The following is a 19,709-nucleotide window of genomic DNA, read 5'->3' as shown; positions in this document are numbered from 1 at the left end:
AAACAACTGGTTAAAGGAGTTTAAATTGGTTTAAGGAAAGGAAGAAGTTGTCTGTTTGAGTTATAAACATTCTCGGAAGCACAGGCGTTATGGATGGGGTAGTACCCTTCATCAGTCTCTGTTATTTTGGGAATATTTGGGAATAATGTTTCCAGCAGCTCACGCGGATACGACCACCCTATATTTGGCACTCACTGGAGAAGATTGCGGATTGAATTAATTTGTGGCCATGCTGTCATAATTCCCTGAGTCGTCCATTGTTGATCTCATTGAGACTCTGGGAAGAGGTGGCGACATATCATTTAAAGCCTAGAGAACGTGGACAAATCCGCATTGTACGGAAACCATTGTGCCCTATTGTACCGCCGGTGCCCCTGATTGTAATCAAATAGACTAAACTATGTTGAGACATCTGTCTATCCGTCACTCTCTCTCCTGACTTCACCACAGACAGTTCCTCTGTGGCCTGACGACCTGCACGTACACTAAAATACCCAGCCACAGAAATTCTGCAAGAACTTTAGTCATTGTTCCTTCTGTAAACTGGAACTTGTAGACCTTTTGTCTTCAAGGAACCCCTGAATGGGTGTTTTTGCCGGCCCTTCGGAAGCCACCTAAAGAATCCCAGTGGCTTTCTATGACCTTTTAATATGGGTAGCTTGGAAATATATTTGTACTTTTTGTTGTTTTGTGTCAAGGTCATTTAGGTTTGTCCTTTTCTCACCTCCATCTCAAGGGGAAATGTGTCATTTCTGTGGAACTAGTGTGTCTGACTGGACTGACCATAAAACAAGTGAGTTTGAGGCAAGTCTTCCTGCAATGGAGGATTGTGTGGACAACCTGGGGAATCTTGTGAAACCTTTGTGAAGTTAAATAAAATCCATGTAAGACCATTTATTGTGTTAAAGGATCATTTATAATGTTAGTTTACATTAAAATTAACATTCTGTCATCATTTACTCACCCACATCTTGTTCCAAACCTGTTTGAGTTTCTTTCTTTTACTATTTTCCATACTATGAAAGCATACAGTGAACAGTTGCTGTCAAGCTCTAAAAAAAAGACAAAACACACCATGAAAGTATCAAAAAAATTTAATTTTCAGAAGTCATGATATGACAGTTTTGTTTGAGGAACAGAATGAAATTTAAAGGGTTAGTTCTCTCAAAAAAAGAAAGAAAATTCTGTCACCATTTACTCCAAAGCCTCATGTCATTACAAATCTATAAGACTTATTATTCGAAACACAAATTAAGATATTTTAAGAGAGAGATTTCTAAAACTCAATGTCAACACAATCAAAATTTGCATGCTTCAAAAAGTTGTAATGCATATGAATTAAGCGGTTTAATCCAAGTCTTCTGGGAGACATAGGCTAATCACTTTACATGATGAACCGATTTAATATAGGCTTTTATTCACATATAAACATTCACATTGATCAACATAGAGCACAAGAACCAATGAGGTTTGTTCTTGCATGTTTGAGTTTCCTCAAGAACAAAAATAAGTTTGTTCTTATATGTGTCAAGCATGTATGGTTGAGTTTATGTTTACCATTTGTCTTTATGAACTTTTTGAAGCATCAAAGATTTGGTTGCATGGACGTTCAATGGAGGGACAGAAATCTCTCAGGTTTCATTAAAATTCTCTTCACTTGTGTATCGAAGATGAACAAAAGTCTCATGGGTTTGGAACAACATGAGTGAGAAAATGTTGAAACCTTAAAACCCTTTAAGATATTATTCACTGGAAATCTTTGAAAACAGGAGGGTTTGAACCCCCCTAAATAGAGTCTTGATGAACCAGTATTTATTGAGCCATGCTACCCTGTGAGTTTCTCATGGTTGATCTGCACACATCTTCACTTCTTTTTTTGTTGTTAGTCAATACGAGTCGGACACTTGTGTTCATGGGTGAGTGCAGGACGAAAGCGGATGGGGGTTGTTGCTTTTCTTATTTATTTATTTTTGGTTATTTATTTTAAAGTGTCCTTGTTACAGTGTAATTATACATGTAAGTACTGAGTATTAATACATGAACTTACCATAGGTTTAGGGTTAGCTGCATGTATTTACGCATATGCAACATGTGGAACAATGACACTAAAATAAAGTGTTACCATTTTTTTTCTTCTTCTCTCCATTATGATTCCTTCTAAAAGGCCATATCAGTTGAATGAGCGTGTGTGCCACGTTTGAAAGGATCTGGAATGGGAAGGATGGTTGTGTTGCGGTTGATGGAGTGTCACCTGTGTGGCGCTGGGAGAGTTGTTTGTTGGCTGGTTACGGCGGGGTGTGACGCTGGCCTGACGCCCACTGGCGCACAGATGGGAGAGAGGCCGAACTGAGACACCTTCCAGCCTGGGACGGCAGCGAGCAGAGGGAGTCGTGGCTTTCGCCGCCTTCGTACATTCTGTTGTGTGTGTGTGTGTTTGTGTGTGTATGCGCACGCTTCACATTATGTCTGTTAAATGCCTGTAATTCTATGACCCTATTTTCCCCCCGAGAAGCCAGATGGTAGATGTCCCAGCATGCTAAAGAGAAATGCTAAATATTCTCAGTTATTTACTTGGAAAAGATGACCAGCTAACTATCACTGGTAAAACAACTGCATTGGATGACTGGAGTGATTGCAGAAGCATTTGAGTCATACAGGATTTTGGGTTTCCAGGGTCATGGAAATTTTGTCGTGACTAAATTTGTGTGGTTTTCGTTCTTGTTTTGTTTGGTTTCAATGACTAGTTGTTGATCTTAGAAAAAAAAACACACACAAAAAAACAACAGTCTGATAACACCCTTCATCTGAAATGAAAATGTTGTCATCATTAACTCACCCTCGTGTTGTTTCAAACCTAACCCAGGTTCATTGGAAAAACGTGTCTGTGGCAACATTTCTGCACAGTTAGATTACATTTCTTCTTTTCTTATGTATATTGCATTACTTCATTTTGAGGTCATATTGTGGAACAGCGCAAATATAAGTCTGTATTAATTGACAATCTGCCCCTATAATCATAATTTTTTTGTGAGATGGATTACAGGGATACTCTAGGAGTGTGCGATCTGATGATTTTATATCGGGATCGATCTTGAAGACATCCACGATCTACTTTTCAAGTGATTCGTAGAGATTGTGATCTTTTATGTCCTCGTAATAATGTTAAACTACAGCAATGACTGCCGACTAGACGGCTGGGCTGTGTTTTGGAGTTTTGCTAAGAAGCCTTGGTTGAATAAAAGTGTAAAAGTGCTGTTATTTTTAAGTTTTAAATCATCACACAAATATTTTCTATTCAAGAAAGATCGAACACACTCCAAGCTTCACGTGAGGAACAGACTGGATTTTTTGCTTTAAATTATATTCCTAAATTACTTCGCATAGAAAGGGAAATCCTCCTCTGTAAAAAGGGTCTTAAGGCGAGACACTACAGGTGAATAGGGTAAAATGTTTAACTAGCAGATATCACCATGAAACTTTCCCAGTTGATTACCTACATTAAGATGAGAAAAAAAATGTATTACAAGTTTTCTGTAATTTAATGTTTAAATATGCAAATTAGGCAATATTTAATTAAATATGTGCTAATTTGCATATATTTGAGTATTGGATAAAGCCAGGTTAAACTTTTTTTTTTTTCATTGTTCACAATCAGAAAAATCCTTATACAGTGATGATGAATATTCCACCGTGATTGTGATGTCTTTGTTCGTCTGTATCAAGTAAAGAAAGACTATGTAATGCAAGGAATTATATATAAATATGTTGATGACTTAAAATGCCAAATATAAAAAAAGTAAAAAAAAAAAAATCTGTTATAAATGTCTAGTGTCCTTGGAAGCACAAAGGAGATAAACAACAGGAAGCAACAATGACATCACAGAAAGGAAACGGCAGTCTCTAATTTTAATCAGACGTTACATTCAGTGACTAATAAGAGTGTGTTCGAAATGTAAGAGAAGATTTCTGTGTGTTGAGAGGTAATGCTTTAGCATAAAAATGAGTGCGCATGTTCCGATCGACAATCAGTTCTTGCTTTTGTAATGTATATATCTCCGCTTTACCCTCTCGTGCCCTCCTGCACTCACCGGAGAGTAAACGGGTACGATCTCTCAAACTGTACGAGGGAAAAGTGAGGAAAAAGGAGGTTTTTTTTTGTAAATTTCCACATCACAGATGGATAGAATGACTCACTCTCTCACACACACAGACATAAACACTCACACATACTTCAGTGACATTTTCACTCGCCTTTCTGCATTTAACATCCAGGTTTTATCATGCGTCCTCTTTTAGATCCGTCGTGAGAGAGCTTATCGGTAATATTAGCATTGCTTTTAATCAAAGATACCCACCAGTGAACTAATTGACTGACATTGACTACTGGGATCATTTGTCTGGCATTCTGGCAGAACAGACATGGTAGTTTCCCATTTTCATAAAAAATGTAATATTGTGCAAAATATGTAATTTGTTTGATTTAATTAGTACATTTCATTACATTTCTAGGTCGCATTTCATCTGCAAAATTATAAATTGTCTTTTGCTTAAACAAAAAAACAAAAAATTAAGGTCCATATATTGTCATTATTTCCATGTTAATTAAGCCCCCTATAAAAACATAAAATAAAATATAATAATTTTTACATTTAAATTAGAATTTTATGTGTGTTTTGCATTACAATAATAAGGGAGAATGTGCTTATTTGTCATATAAAAGCTTAATATATATATATATATATATATATATATACATACATACATACATACATACATAAAATACAAATATTAGATGGAACTTAAACTTAAATGGAAAAATAAACAAGTTTAGTATTACCTTAAATGACTAAAACTGAAAAAAAATACTAAGAAATTTAAATAGATTTAAATCTAAAAAATCTAAATAGTTTTTTTTTGTTTTTTTTTTACTAATAAAAATGGCAAAAGCACAGGTCTAACAAACGTACTAAAACTTAAGGTGAGCTTAAAATTAAACTGAAAATTAAAAAATAGAGCCACTAATTCAAAATATTAATAAATACTATAATAGTATATAAATAATAACACTAACATTTAAAACCAAAACACACACCCCCCCCCCACCCCCCCTTTGGACCCAGTGCCCCAGACACCCAGCGGCACATGAAGGACGTGTGGTGTGAATCGCACCGACAGCTGCAGCTTAGAGAGGAATCACCAGCCCTCCGCTCGTTCAATTATGAAAAACACCTAGTTTTATGAGGAGTTACATTTGATTTGATTTTAATTAGCTGCTGATATTGAATGACTCTGGCATAGAGACAATCCCCTGGCCTGGCTCTCTAAAGTGTAAGTACATTAGACGGTGCTGCTCCCACAGGACTTCCTCCCTCATTAATTCTAATCCCACAGACAGCATCATTTCTCTATTTCTTTCCACTAGAGGAGCCACATCTACGTAGTCTCTGTGGATAATAATTACAAATGGATGATGGTAATACCCGCTCATGTGGCTGCTGTGGTCTGCGTGCCACGACATGTTTGGTAGATCCTGTCGTACTCTAGATGCTCTTCAAAGGGACTTCACATCCCAGATGAACATTTTATTCTTTCAGTATATTTCATTGAAGCATAAGCCTTGTCTCAGATGTTTCTCCTAAAAGTCATACAAATTAATGAGTTGGTCTCGTGCGGTAATCGTATACCCTTTCAAAAAAAAAATAGTTCAAGTTCATTTTATTAAAGGTACACTATGCAACTTTTTGCCCTCTAGTGATAAAGAAAAAAACTGCATGCATTTTGCGGAGGAACATTGTTTTGGTTGTGCTTGGGCTCTGCGTGATTATGCAGATGATTATCATACGGATCATAAAACAGTCTCTACTAGGCTTATGAGAGAGGACCAGTTTAGATGGAAAGGATCTCAAGATGTTACAGCGCTACAAAAATAATGAAATGACACTTCACAACAGAACATGCTTTACAGTGAACCCTGTGAGAGGACAATTTATCTGTTCAATAAAATACCTTACTCACCTGTTGTGTAATAAAAACCCCATCATCTCTTTTATTACGAGCTCTGCCACGTTCTCTTGTGCCAGCAAATCCTAAAAAGAAATGTATCATGATTTCCACAACCAAAAAAAACATTGATAATAATAAGAACTGTTATAAATAATCACAGAATCATCATATTAGAATGATTTCTGAAGGATCATGTGACACTGAAGACTGGAGTAATGATGCTGAAAATTCAGCTTTAATCACACGAATATATTGCATTTTAAAACATATCATAATAGAAAATTGTTATTTTAAATTGTAATAATATTTCATGATATTTACTGTATGTTTTTACAGTATTTTTTTATCAAATAAATGCAGCCTTGGTGCTCTTATGTCAAACTTTTGGCTAATCCTGTGTTTCAAAAACATGGCAAATCACCATTATTATCTGATAAAAATGGTATCCTACAGTTTTTACGTATTTTTCAGGTCCTGCTAAAACACGAGCTGCCTTTACACTTTACACTCTTTTATCTGATAGGTGGGACTTTACTATATTGAGTGTAGTGGTTTCTCCCAGTCACTTCCTCCTGCTTATACAGCATCTGTCTGAACACAGTTTGAGACATTGTTGAGATCTCTCCTGAAATTCTAGAGGAGACGCGTGAGATTACTCGAGTTTTTTTTTCCTATGTGAAGAACCTAAGAAGTCTTAATTTACTCTCAACGTAATCTCACTACTATCTGGTGGGAAACAACTGAGATATTAGACGGTTTCTTTTCTTTCCTCCTGGTTATTTGTGAGTCAGAGGTTTGAGGTCTTCATGTAGATTGTGAGCGTTCACACGTACACAAGGCCGTTTCCTTCCTCTGGCTCAGTCTATTGATTTAGTTGCTCTCTGGTCTTGAGACGTGCCCTCACCTCCTGACCCGTCCGCTCTCCTTCTCTGGTTAATTATTGAACACGCCAGCTCAGGTTACCATATAAGGCTGACTGCTGACTTTCACGGCATTACAGGAGAAGAACGGTTGGGTTGGTCTGAAAGGATACCTGGCTCGGGCTCAGGACCACTGTGAGTGCAGGTGCCTTTTTGGATGACTTTTTAATTTTGCCGCCTTGTCCTCTGGCTGTGTGTAACACTGTGAATATTGTGGATTTCATACTGACAGGCCTTGGTTTGGCCTAAGGTGTTGATGCTTGATTTCCCCATTGCTATGTCTGACATCATTGTGTAAAGCCGCAGATGAATGGAAAACACACAGCTGGATTTAGAGTATTACTGGGGTAGGATGTGGCTAAAATAAAATGACATTTTATTTATTGAAATAAAATTTGTTTTATACATCACGATATATCGGCCACCATATCACTATCAGCCGATATATGATCATTCTTAATGTTATCGTTATCAGCCTGATGAGAAAATGTGGCCGATATATTGAAGCCGATAAATAATGTATTATTTCCTTCAGCTGAGACGCTTTGAATTGCTTGAAATATGATTGAAATCACTTCAAATAAGGAAAATACAGTAAAGTGCAACATGTGCAGATATATAACACTGTATATACACTGTAAAAAAAAATTACATCCCCAAGTCAAAAATTTCAAGTGACCGATAACATCTAAATTTTTCAATTAGTCTGACGTATTATTTCTCATTGAGCCAATGTTAACAGACTATTGCAACAAGAATTTCACTTGGGCCAATTGAAAAATGTAGATGTTATCGGTCACTTGAAATTTTTGATTTGGGAGGGTTAGACATTTTTTACAGTGTAGGCTACATAACATTATTATGAGAACATTATAATTGTGTGCTTGGGACATGGCTTTTAATAGTGAGACTTTGGTTTTTATAGTCAGGCTCTGAAAATGTATATACAAATTTGGATTTAGATTTATCAGCCAAAATATCGGTTATTGGCTTTCAAATCTAAAGAATTATTTTCATATCAGTGCATCCCTAGTTTTAATGATAAAATCAATAATAAATTTATTGAATTTATTGAAATTACACTACCATTCAAAAAGTAAGATCTTTTTTAAAGAAATTAATAGTTTTATTCAGCAAGGAAGCTAAATTAAATTGTTTAAAAGTGTAAAAGAGTGAAAACTGTGTAGAATGTTACAAAAGATTTCAGTTTTGAATAATTGCTTTTGAATTTTCTATTCTTCAAAGAATCCTGAGAAATAAATATCACAGTTTCCACAAAATTATGAAGCAGCACAACCGTTTTCAACATTTACACTTACAATAATCAGAAATGTTTCTTGTGCAGCAAATCAGCAAATGAAAATGATTTCTGAAGGATCATGTGGCACTGAAGATTGCATATAAAATATATGTACATAGAAAACTGTTATTTTAAATTATAATAATAATACACAATAAGAAGTAAAATACAGTAAAAACCTAGTAAATATGTATTGAACATAAAAAAGAATATATAATTTAACATAAGTTCATAAAGACAGTATTTCCCCGAATATGTTTACTACAATATTTAATGCCACATAGAGACAACTGTGAATATTTGATAATCAAAGCATTTTTGAGTTTTGAATGGATGTTTTGAAATTGACTTTAATGTTACTTTACCATTATGTTACTTAATGTTACGTAATGTTATTTTACCGTTACGTTACCATTTATGCTACTGAAATTTAAATCAAACCAATATTATAAGAGACAAACATAAATGGCATTAAAATCATCACCAATGTTACATTTGTCTACATATCCTAATAATTTAACAAAAATGCATTCATTACTTCAATGAGCTCATGTGTCTGCCTTAAATTAATACAGTGTGTAAATGAATACATTATTAGTTAACTCTGTGATTTGTATATGTACATTTCTGATAATGCATAACTTGGACACAGTCACCTCTGATAACAGATCACTCTAAATTGTAATGTAGACATGCATTTTCTGTAAAGCTGCTTTGAAACAATATGTATTGTGAAAAGCGCTATACAAATAAATGTGAATTGAATTGAATTGAATCATGATTTTCACAGTGTAATTTTTTTTATATGACATATAAATTTAATTTGTTGCAAATAATAGCTAATCCCTAATTTGAATGATGTCCCATTCATGTGTCTTTCTCTGTCTTTCTCAGTGACAGTTACATTGTGCGCGTGAAAGCGGTGGTCATGACCCGAGATGACTCGAGTGGGGGATGGCTGGCACAGGAGGGGGGGGGCCTCAGCAGGGTGGGCGTCTGTAAGGTGATGCCCGCTGAGCTGACCGGACACAGCGACTTCCTCATCCATGGCGAGCGCCTCAAAGACAAGCAGGTGTGGCACCAATATTCATAGTCTTCCTCCCCAGGGGCTTCTGGGAAATCAAGCTGATTTACAACCTGGGGAGTTTTGCATGCTGGGTTCTTTTCCAAGACAAATCTGGTTACGAATTCATTTGTTATGTGATTTGCAAGACTTTTGTCAGACAATGACCTCTAGCAGTGCAGCAGCAGCAGAAGGCTGTGGGCTCAGTCTCAGATATGTCTCGCTTGTTTTGGCTGGCAGGTGATTTTGGAATGTTTCGTGAGGAAGGATCTGATCTACACGAAGGCCACGCCCACATTTCACCACTGGAAGGTCGAAAACAAAAAATGCGGCTTGACGTTCCAGAGCCCCGCCGATGCCCGTGCCTTCGACAGAGGTGTGCGGAAAGCCTTGGAGGACATAACGGAGGGTGAGAGCATTGAAAGTAGAAAAACACTTGCATGTTTCCAGTCTTAAAAGTGCTCCACAAAAAAAGTTGCATACATATTGGAAATAAAATGCTATGCACTCACGAATGAGGAAGACTCTAGGCATATTAGAGGGGTCTCCCCTCATGGTGGCAGCCATGTTGAGATCACATGATCTGCTGACTACTCACTTTATCTTAGTTTCACCCTTATTATTAGACGCTTTTGGTTGTGGTGTTAATCTTGGGTGACAAATACATCACTGAATAGGGTATATCCGCAATTGCATCAATTAAAAAAAGTGTGTGTGTGTGTGTGTGTGATGCTGCATCCACACCAGTAGGTGTCAGTAGGAAGTCTAAGACCACTGTTGTATTAGCTAGAAAAAAACAACAAAAAAGCATTGCTTATTCAAAACAACAAAACATGAATATTTATTAAAGTCCCCCTTTAGTCAATAATTGTATCCCTTAAAACTCATCTTTGATTAACGAAATGACATTTAAATGTTTTTCCTTAAAAATTCATGCCTTAAAATAGCTTGAATGTAACTCGACACCCTTGTTTCATTAAGTATACACGGTTGTATGAATATGCAAATTAGCCCTGCCTCCACTCACTCACAGCAGCTCAGAGATCCACTCATTGACGATCACACATTGAGCTGATTGGTTACAAGGATAGTTTGTGACGTCAGAAACACCAGCGATTTCAAACCATGTTTTTGAGACTATCTTTTTTTCACTGCAGTTTTAAGTAGAAAATACTCAGCAATGGTGTCGACTTATGAATGTTTTGTCTTAAATCATATCAAAAACACCACATAGACATAGTTTATATACCTCATAGTTTATATAAACAACATTAAAAGCTTGATTTTCACCACAGGGGGACTTTAAAAGAAACAGAGAAGTTTAAACCGTGCACCACTTTTAGTATTTCAGAAGCATATATATATATTTTTTTTTTTTAGAACAACAGAAACAAATACTTAAGCATATTCTTAAATGCTCTGCAAGACTTTGAATTAACTACAACCATCTGTGTTAAAGAAGAATAGGTTAAACGCGTCAGTGACACGCTCTAGGACTTCTGGCTGGAGTTGTGTTTCACCCATCAATCAATCTTTCACTGTCGTCTCGTCAGTTTCTTTCTCTCTCCAACCTCAAACACCACCATTAACCGACAGGATATGTGAAGGTCTGTCGGCTCATGTCTCCTGTTTGTGTGTTTTATTTTAGGTTCCACAACTTCCTCTTCAACACTCCAAAATGAGGCTGAACTTGGAGATGATGATGTGTTCACAGTAAGAGCCTTTGTTGTATAATGATTATTTAAAAGGTCAAGAAACCCTAACACATTTTTTGTGATGTTAACAGATCTGTTGCACACCAATGAAAACCACAATAGCACTCATTATGTTTATTATTAAGGGAAAGATGGTTATTTTTTTCATTTATTGGAGCCATTTCGTTCTTCCGGTTTGAAAAGCAAAGTGGAACCAACCTCATGAAAAGTGGAGTGGTGATTGGCTGCAAGTGCGCGTCTATATCTTGAGTTTCTGAGCTTTTTGCCGCATTATTCATGAGAATTAACTCTTTTAATCCAATCGCAGCGTTGTATTATGCATGAGATCTCATTACAGCGGAGAATTCAAATGTCACAGGAGACCGTTTGAGCGCTGCGCTCGGAGGTCGAACACGTCTCATAGGTGTATGTTCCCTCAGTACAGTAACACACAAGTGTGGAGCTGGAGTTTGACTACCAACACGTGAAACTTATGAGTGTGCATGAGAGCGTTTCCTTTAGCAACACTCGCAACGTGGATCACGATTCATATCCAGACCAGAGCAAGCATGTATCGGACATAATTCATATACTCTCCCGCTCCAAACATGAACCAGCACAGTGTATGCACACATTTTTCATCCCGTCTTCTTCAAATCAAATATATATGTGCAAATAAGGACACTGATACAGCGGTACGTCTGATCATGAACGCCACGACACTAGGAATTATTCTGAGACATACAAGACAATGATGTAGACTAAAACTTAAGAGAAGAATGGGCAAAAAAGCAACTATTCCTTTATTCTTTCTGTTAAACTGATGTGTATCATTGGTTCTAAGATTGTGCCCGTATTCGTAATGAAAATATTATTAGACCTGTTAAATGTTCTTCCTTACTTTTCATATCAATAGCACTGCAGTTATAATGCTGATTTGTTGATATTTCTATAAAAAAAAAAATCAAAACGTATTTGATTTGTTGATGATAGTAGAAGTCTCTAATGATAAGATTTGTGTGAGTTTGTTGTAATAGGGTTTTCATGACACTTATTACTGTATTATTACTTTATCATATTCCTATTATCATAATGTGTCAAGACATTTTTAATAAATGTTTAATATTAAATTGTTTTAATAAATGTTGGATGATTCCTATATTCTAGTTAGATTCTCATTTCAGTAATAGTTTATTTTAAATACTACAAAACAATAAAGAGAGTTTACTACATAGAATAAAGAGAGTAACAAATATGAATGCTAGTGGTAAATACTTCAATAATATACTCAATTTAAATCATACATTATTTAAATGTATTTAAATACAATATAAAACATATTAAATATGATATAATAACAAATATTTGTTTCTGCATTACAGTAATGAGATTGAGATTTATTGAGATAAGGTTTTAGGGCAAAAGTGTCAAATGTGAAAAATGATTTTCAGGCTTCCTTCTGTTTCAGCTAAATAACATTTTGTATTTCTTTCTTTTGATTTTGGAGTGAAATATTACAAAGCCCCTTATAAGATACTCAGAAGAAAAAATCAATTTATTAATATATGGCAAAAAAAATATTTTTTTTCATTTATTTAGTTAAATTGTGGACAGATAGTATTAATCTGTTCCCTTCCTTTAATTAAGTTACATTTACGATTGAACAAAATTGAGCGAGCGAATAGTACAGCTAAAACGAGGGAACAAATGAATGTGTGGGAATGAACTCTCAGCTCGTGGTGTTTCCTTCACCTCATGTCATGTGTGATCCAGACATGTTCTTGACATGCTTCCCGTTTCTTCACCCAAACACATCAGCGTGTTGTTTCACGCCATTGTGCACTAAGGACATATACGTTTTTAAAAAGTAATATTCAGTAGCTTCCTCTTCCCTTCAGCTTTGAGTGTGTGTGTGTGTGTGGTTTGTGTCCCAGAAAAGGCCTTGTGATATTTTTTCCCACTGTGGAAGAGACGGGCCTTTGTTTTGTGAGATGGTGGACGTGATAGCGGCGCAGGCCGGTTTCCTGTGGCGATTTCTGTTCCGACGCTTGCCTTTTGCCCACTTACTGTCACAGTCACAGGAGACCAGGAGCAGCAGGCGGGGTCAGGAGAAGACTTCCTGCTCTCCCCAGTAAAACTATCATTAGCAGCTGCTTCCTAGCTAACTGCCATCCTGATTTACTGTCGCCCTGGGTGGAGGGGGGGGGCACGCACAGGGGAAGCCTCATGGCTCCTCTTTCACTCGCTGTCTGTCTCGCTTTCAGGCCAAAAGGGTAGACTGCTAAGCCAAGGACCCCGAGCTTGAAAGGAAACTTAATCCAACGCTTCTTTCCGTCCTGGAATTTATGCTCTTCTTGTGCGCGTCGGAAAACAGAACCAGATTTACTGCCGTGCGCCAGTTCCTTTTTAAAAACCTACCTGTTTTGCAGGACACACACATTCTGCGGCCGTCGGAAGCTAGTGGACACACACTTCCACGTGAGGTCGTTGGCGCAGTTGTTGGGTTGGGGGGCTGGTGTTGATGACCTTTCCATATATTGCCGTGCGAGGCAAGTGGCCGCAGACAGCAGAAATGCGGGTCTGGATTTACAGCTCGGGGCGATTATGTCGAGGGGAGTTGTTCCTCTGCTGGGATGCACATTCCTCCTGATGGTTCCTCGTGAGCTAACCTATACTTAACCTCAGCTCGTTTTAGCTCATTCAGATCAGGGAATGGACTCGCGTCTCTGAATGCTGGGCATTTAGCAGGGTGTGTCTTCCGTGTGCTCTGAGACGCATGGTTTTGAGATGCTTGTGCTCACAGCACCTCAGTCTAGAACTGATCAGAAATGACATTTTCACCTAATGCATATTTGCTCTGAAATGGAGTCAATTCAACCAAACTGCCAATGTAACAAAGCAGATTCAAAACTTTTGAAGAATTAAATTGTAGTAAAAAAAAGTAATTTTTTTCAATACATGAACTAAAGAAAGAATATGTAATTTATTTGTATTTATTTATGCACCAATTTAACAATACATACAAATATTATACACAGTATTACATATACATATATAATACAGCAGAAAAATGATTGCAATATTGATTCATTTTATTTCACCAGAAAAACAACAGTATATTTTGAATATTGGATATATTAAGCAGGATTAAATGGAAAACTTTTCGGAAGTTGCAACCTTTTTTTATTTACACTATCATGGTGAATGGCTCCAAATAAAATATTTGTAAACATTCTTTTCAATTTTTTTTATTTCACTATGCATGCTTGACAAAGGTAACATACTGATGTACTTGTATTTTCTTCTCAAATTTTCTTATTCATTTTAGACAAATCTCAGTAGTAAAATTTTTAATATTGAGTTAGTACATATGAAGCCAAACCAACACATTTTCACCTGTGAAAGGTTATCCCAATGTTGTGGCATCATTGATTCTTACTGTGAGTTATGACTTGCTGACTGTTCCAAGATGGCGGCGCGTCAACGTGTCTGGAGCGGTCGAATGTGGCATCTACGTATGCTCAAATGGGCAAAAACTCTTCTACTCCGTCAAACATTTTCCATTTAAACATTCACTAGATTGGGGTTGGCATCATGCTAGTAACCTGCCAAAACATGCTAGCAACACTTTGTTACATGTTAACAATGCGTCATGCTAAAATGTAAATTACCTTTTAAACACTTTTGAATTAAAATACTATTTGAATGAGAGAAAAAAAATGACTTGCCTTTCCAGGTCACCACATACATTGAACTGAGCAGAGAGCACCAAGTGCTCCAAAGGTCATAATGCATCACCCTACATCATGACAAAATTGTCATAATGTCTATGATGAGTCATCAGTCATGAAGGGAAATTAATAATTTTGATTGACAGCTGCGCAACTACCACTTTGACGCTTTAAAATATTCATAAAGAGATTGTAAAACTAATCCATATGAAACTAATCCATAAATTCAATCTTTTCATCATATAAAGCGATTGTGTCTCTTCAGAAAATTTGGACTAAACCGCTCAATTTATATGGATTAGTTTTGCGATAGGGTCAACGGAGGGGCAGAAAGCTCTCAGATTTCATCAAAAAGATCTTCATTTGTTTTGTGAAGATGAACGAAAGTCTTACAGGTTTTAAACGACAGGAGGGTGAGTAATTAATGACAGAATAAAAATGTTTGGGTGAACTATCCGGTAAAACTATTGCATATAACATATAAGAAGTGAAACGTACCAGAGTTCACATGAACCATACCCCAGACCACCGTTTTTAGGTGGACTCGGGTTCAGTTCGTGAATGCACACCCGAGTTCGAAGAACAGCGTTCACATCATCCAAACAAAGTAAACTAATGTCAATCGAACATGGATGTGTGCCAAAAGTGCACTCGGTAAACTTCATAAAAACTATATAGACATTTAACAAAGCTAATAAAAATGTTAAGAAACAATAGGAAATTGTTCAACTTAAAATGAAACCAGACAATATTAATTCAAAATATTAACAAAAACTAGAATAGTATATCAATGATACTAAAGTAATAGTGTAGTCACATGCACTATTTTAGTTGAACAATCCAATTATTTTAATTTGAGCTTTTCCTTGTTTCAGGTGTGTATTTGACTTGCATATTGCATGAATACACTCTTAACTTTATACTTAAATAGAGTATGGTAGAGTTTCTGACAATTTGGGCTGTGTGGTGTGTGTGTGTGTGTGTGTGTGTGTGTGTGAGTGTTGGGACTGGGAGGAAATATATAAATGACAAAAAACAACTTCCTGTGCAGCAGTCAGGCAGGATAAGGCTTTGCTGTATAGAGCGCTCACAGCCAGGGCCCTGGAGGATGCTCAGAGGAAGTGGGATGTGGAAGACTAACATTTCTGGGAAGAGGGGGAAAAAAAATGAGGTGGAAAGAATCAATGCTTCTTTATGCAAGAGGTAGAGAACCTTTATTCTGTTATCCTCTCCGGTCCTTAGCAGGATTGGGCATCTGCATGTGGAGTATGTGTACGTAAAGGCTCTCAGCACTAATCATAGCAGTGGAAAAGGTACCGGTGCCCTTCCAAGACTCAAGGTGGCTGATTACAGGCAATTTGACTTGGAACTCAATTAGTTCCAGCACATTTTTCACTCCCTGGATTGTCTTAATGAGAAATTATAGCTGAAAACCTTGTTGTCAGTGGTTTGGAGTTCTATACAGAATATAAAACACTTTCCAGATAGCATCAATCATGCACGTTGAGCACACGCCGACCGCACACGCGTTTAGCGATGGCGAGCATTTGGTGCGATCAAATCTGATTGCTTGCGGTTGACCTGAGCAGCGGGAAAGCTTTTGATGCACAGCAAATCCAACTATGCTCAGATCTACAATGTTAACTGCTAACCTGTAAAAGCATGCAGCTCCTCAAAACATGTTCCTCTGGCCAGGTCACCAGCTATTAGAAGAGTCTGACACTAAAGCCCAAGTCCTCTTCAGTTTCGATGCAAATGGTTAGCATGCATATGGTCAAATCGATAGCCTTTTATACTCCATGTGATAGCATGCTCAAGCGCTTGATACATGGCCTCGAGTCATCCTTGTCCAGTATTGCGATATTTCTCTCCAGAATTTATGACCGACTAAAATGTCTTAGTACTCATTTCCATCACACAAGCGTTCATCAGCTCAGGCATCTTTTGTTGTTGTGGTGTCCAGTAGTTTGTTTATTTTGTTTTCTCATCTGTTTCCATTTTGACGGCCCAAACCAGTGTTGCCACTTTCTGGACAAACACATTGGTGCGAAAAAAAATCAAGGCACATGGTTAGAAAAGTCTGGTTAGAAAAGTGCACAGTCGTACTTTGATGATGATAATGTATGTCGGCCCCACTCTAGCATTTGCATAAGGAGGCCGATGTATATGTTAGACTTAAAAGTCAAGCAAGAACCGAATAAATCCCTTTGATGTACCCGAGCCATCTAGAGACTAAAACATGTAGAATAGCAGACAATCCTGTTCCTGGAGATCTACCTTCCTGCTAAGTTCAGCTCCTACCATGATCAAAAAACCAGCTAATTAAGATCTTCTGGAGCACTTGATAGTTACAGACAGGTTTGTTGGATCAGGGTTGGATCTGAACTCTGCAAGTAGGCAGATGGAATAGGAACCGGATTGGGCTCCACTGTCTAGTACTTAGTACCCTAGTACCCAGATAGCAACATGCTAAAAACACTAAAAACATTAGCAACCATCTTGCAACACCCAGGTAACCACAAAATTCTTGCATCATTAGAGCAAATTTTACAAAAAAAAAAAAAAATATTTTGTCAATACTGTCTCAGTGCAAATTCCACTTTTGTTGTTGCTTATGTAGTAGTTGGTCGTTCCCATATGTTTTTAAAGGCTTACATTATTGTTTCTGACCCCTGTACTCAGTTGTGGTCCATGTATGGGCCTGGTTTTGACCTCTGCTTCTATTTTCTTGTGCTCTTTATGCTGGTTCTCTCTCAGTAGGTCCTATGGGGCCACATTAAGCTATGTCCGGTTATAGCCAGTTTATTGCTCAGACAGTTTGGATTGGTCTGGTGTGGTTTCGTGCCACAGGGTGGCCAGCCTCAGACTTAATAAAGGAGGGCCCATTTGTGAAATTACCCAAAAGACTTCAGTTCCCCTTCAGTTTTGCTCCCCCCTCATTATCTTTCCGCCCTCCCCCACTGCGCCACTGATTGCGCGTCATTAATGGGCCGGCATCGGCTCTGCTGCTGGGAAGGTATGCCTTTGAATCAGAGTTGGGCCACATGTGCCTTTGAACTCTCTTGTTATCTGCGCTACGCCACACACTTTAGAGCTTTTCGATAAGACGGTTGATTTTGTGGTGGGGGTTAGAGATTTAGTTTAGTGCGCCATTTTTTTTTCTTCTGTTTTGTTCCTCGTTTCTGTTCAAAAATCTAGTGAGCTTCCAATGTAGGCAACATATTAGATGTATTTTTGTCATGAAAACTGTTCTAAAAATTAGGCTGCATGATTATATTGCCTACTAAGGCAACATTTTAATGTTGCATTTCACAGGCAAAAAGTTAAGTCAAGGGAAAGTCCAAGATGACAGACGAAGCAAACAAAATGTCTTGCAAAATATTTCTTTGTATTTTATGCTTATGAGAGTGTCGTAATATTATCTTAGAAAGCATGCTGACATCAAACTATTGGAATAAATGAACTAAAGCCTACAATATACTTCATGTGAAATCAAAGAACAAACTGGTGTAACGATAAACAATAAACTGGTATAATCTTGAACAAAAAACAGCCAAAACGAAGTTTGGAAACAGCTTTCCAAAGCAAGATAAGTTTGTCTAAAACGATCGTTTTAGAGGGTAAACGCTTTGATGCTCCACCTTCTTTGGCGCTCCATAATTCATCTAAACACCGCTCTCGGCATCCGGATGTTCGCTAACAGTATACTGTAGCTCAGTTATTTTGAACTTCTTTTTGCACGTTCTAGAGCGTTCTTAATCAGTCACTTCTGAAGTCGAAAGTATTTGTTGAAAGTACTTAAGTTTTTTTGGCCACACGGACTTAAGTGCAAAACAACAGTGCATGTGCAACTGATTGAGAGCTCAGAACAAGGTACACTACGTAGTCCGCTCTCAGGGTCAATAGTGTGTTTTTTGAAAGATTGCACTTAATTGTGAGCGAAACAGAGCAGAACGTGGAAAATGTAGCGTAGTCGGATCTTTAGGATGCTGCCTTAAGCCTCGTTCACACGGCCAGATTTTGTCGCTAGTCTCTGTCGCTTGTGGCCGTTCTCAGTGCTGTCGCTCTTATGTTATTGGTAGACTGCACGTCTGGCCATATCTATAGAAAGTACAATCACAAGTCATATATAAAACTAAGATATCATTCTAATTTGACTAGGAATTAGGCTTAAAAGATTTAAAAGTAATATTATGCTGTTGGAGAGTGTTGTTATATTAACCACAGCAGTGCTCGGTGCATTAAATCATTAACTAGATTAACGATCGGTCAATCAACAAATTAAACTCGCTCATACTGTCAACAGTTACTAAAACGTCATTCGAATTTGACAAAATAATACATTTTCTTGTTCCTAATAATCAACTTAATGCAGGGGAAACTGTAAATTGAACTGCAGCAGTGCTAAACTTGCATCATACAATTACAACACACGATCAATGTACGAATCAAACATACATTTTGACTGTCTACAGTTTGTCTTCCATGCATCATTTTATTATATCCATGTACATATGTGGTTACACTAGTCAAATCATATAAAACAGTGAATCAAATCACTCCTGAACGCTGTTCTGTCTTGCCTGCAGTCGAGACGATGACATGAGCTCCACTGACAGTCCCTCCTATTGGTTGTTGCTCGCGAAATTCGCATCTCATTTGCATAAAGTTGAAATTTCGTAACTTTTGTCGCGCGTCTCGTGTCTTTAGACATGACAGATTCTGTCGCCGGAAGTCGCCAGCGCTCCATTGAAATGAATGGGATCATGTCGCTGCGTGTCGCTGGCGGTGTGAACGGGGCTTTAGAAGACAGTAGACAGCAAGGCAGCTCAATAGTTGTTATATCTCTGTCGGCCTGATACTGCTTGAGTGCTTTGGAGCGGTGTGTTTTAGAACGGCAGTGTAAACATGAAGGTCTGTGTTTTTAATTATCTCCAGCAGTCCGGCCCCAGCTATCCTCCTAAACGTATTTTTAAATCATGTCGGCTCAGGCTCTCT

At 37.5% G+C, this 19,709-nt stretch overlaps 1 protein-coding gene across 1 annotated transcript in view; it reads left to right on the top strand.

Moving 5' to 3' along the window:
• The window catches only part of spred2b (sprouty related EVH1 domain containing 2b), a 42,638-nt gene that overhangs the window by 13,057 nt on the left and 9,872 nt on the right, over positions 1–19,709 (top strand). The window contains exons 2-4 of the mRNA XM_082154639.1: positions 9,118–9,295; positions 9,527–9,695; positions 10,935–10,999. Coding sequence (XP_082010765.1) covers positions 9,118–9,295; positions 9,527–9,695; positions 10,935–10,999 — 412 coding nt within the window. The remainder of the gene's footprint in view (positions 1–9,117; positions 9,296–9,526; positions 9,696–10,934; positions 11,000–19,709) is intronic.

The sequence above is a fragment of the Leuciscus leuciscus genome, assembly GCF_965113295.1.
Source record: "Leuciscus leuciscus genome assembly, chromosome: 22".
Classification (NCBI taxonomy): domain Eukaryota; kingdom Metazoa; phylum Chordata; class Actinopteri; order Cypriniformes; family Leuciscidae; genus Leuciscus; species Leuciscus leuciscus.
This window is presented reverse-complemented; position numbering and strand designations above follow the sequence as displayed.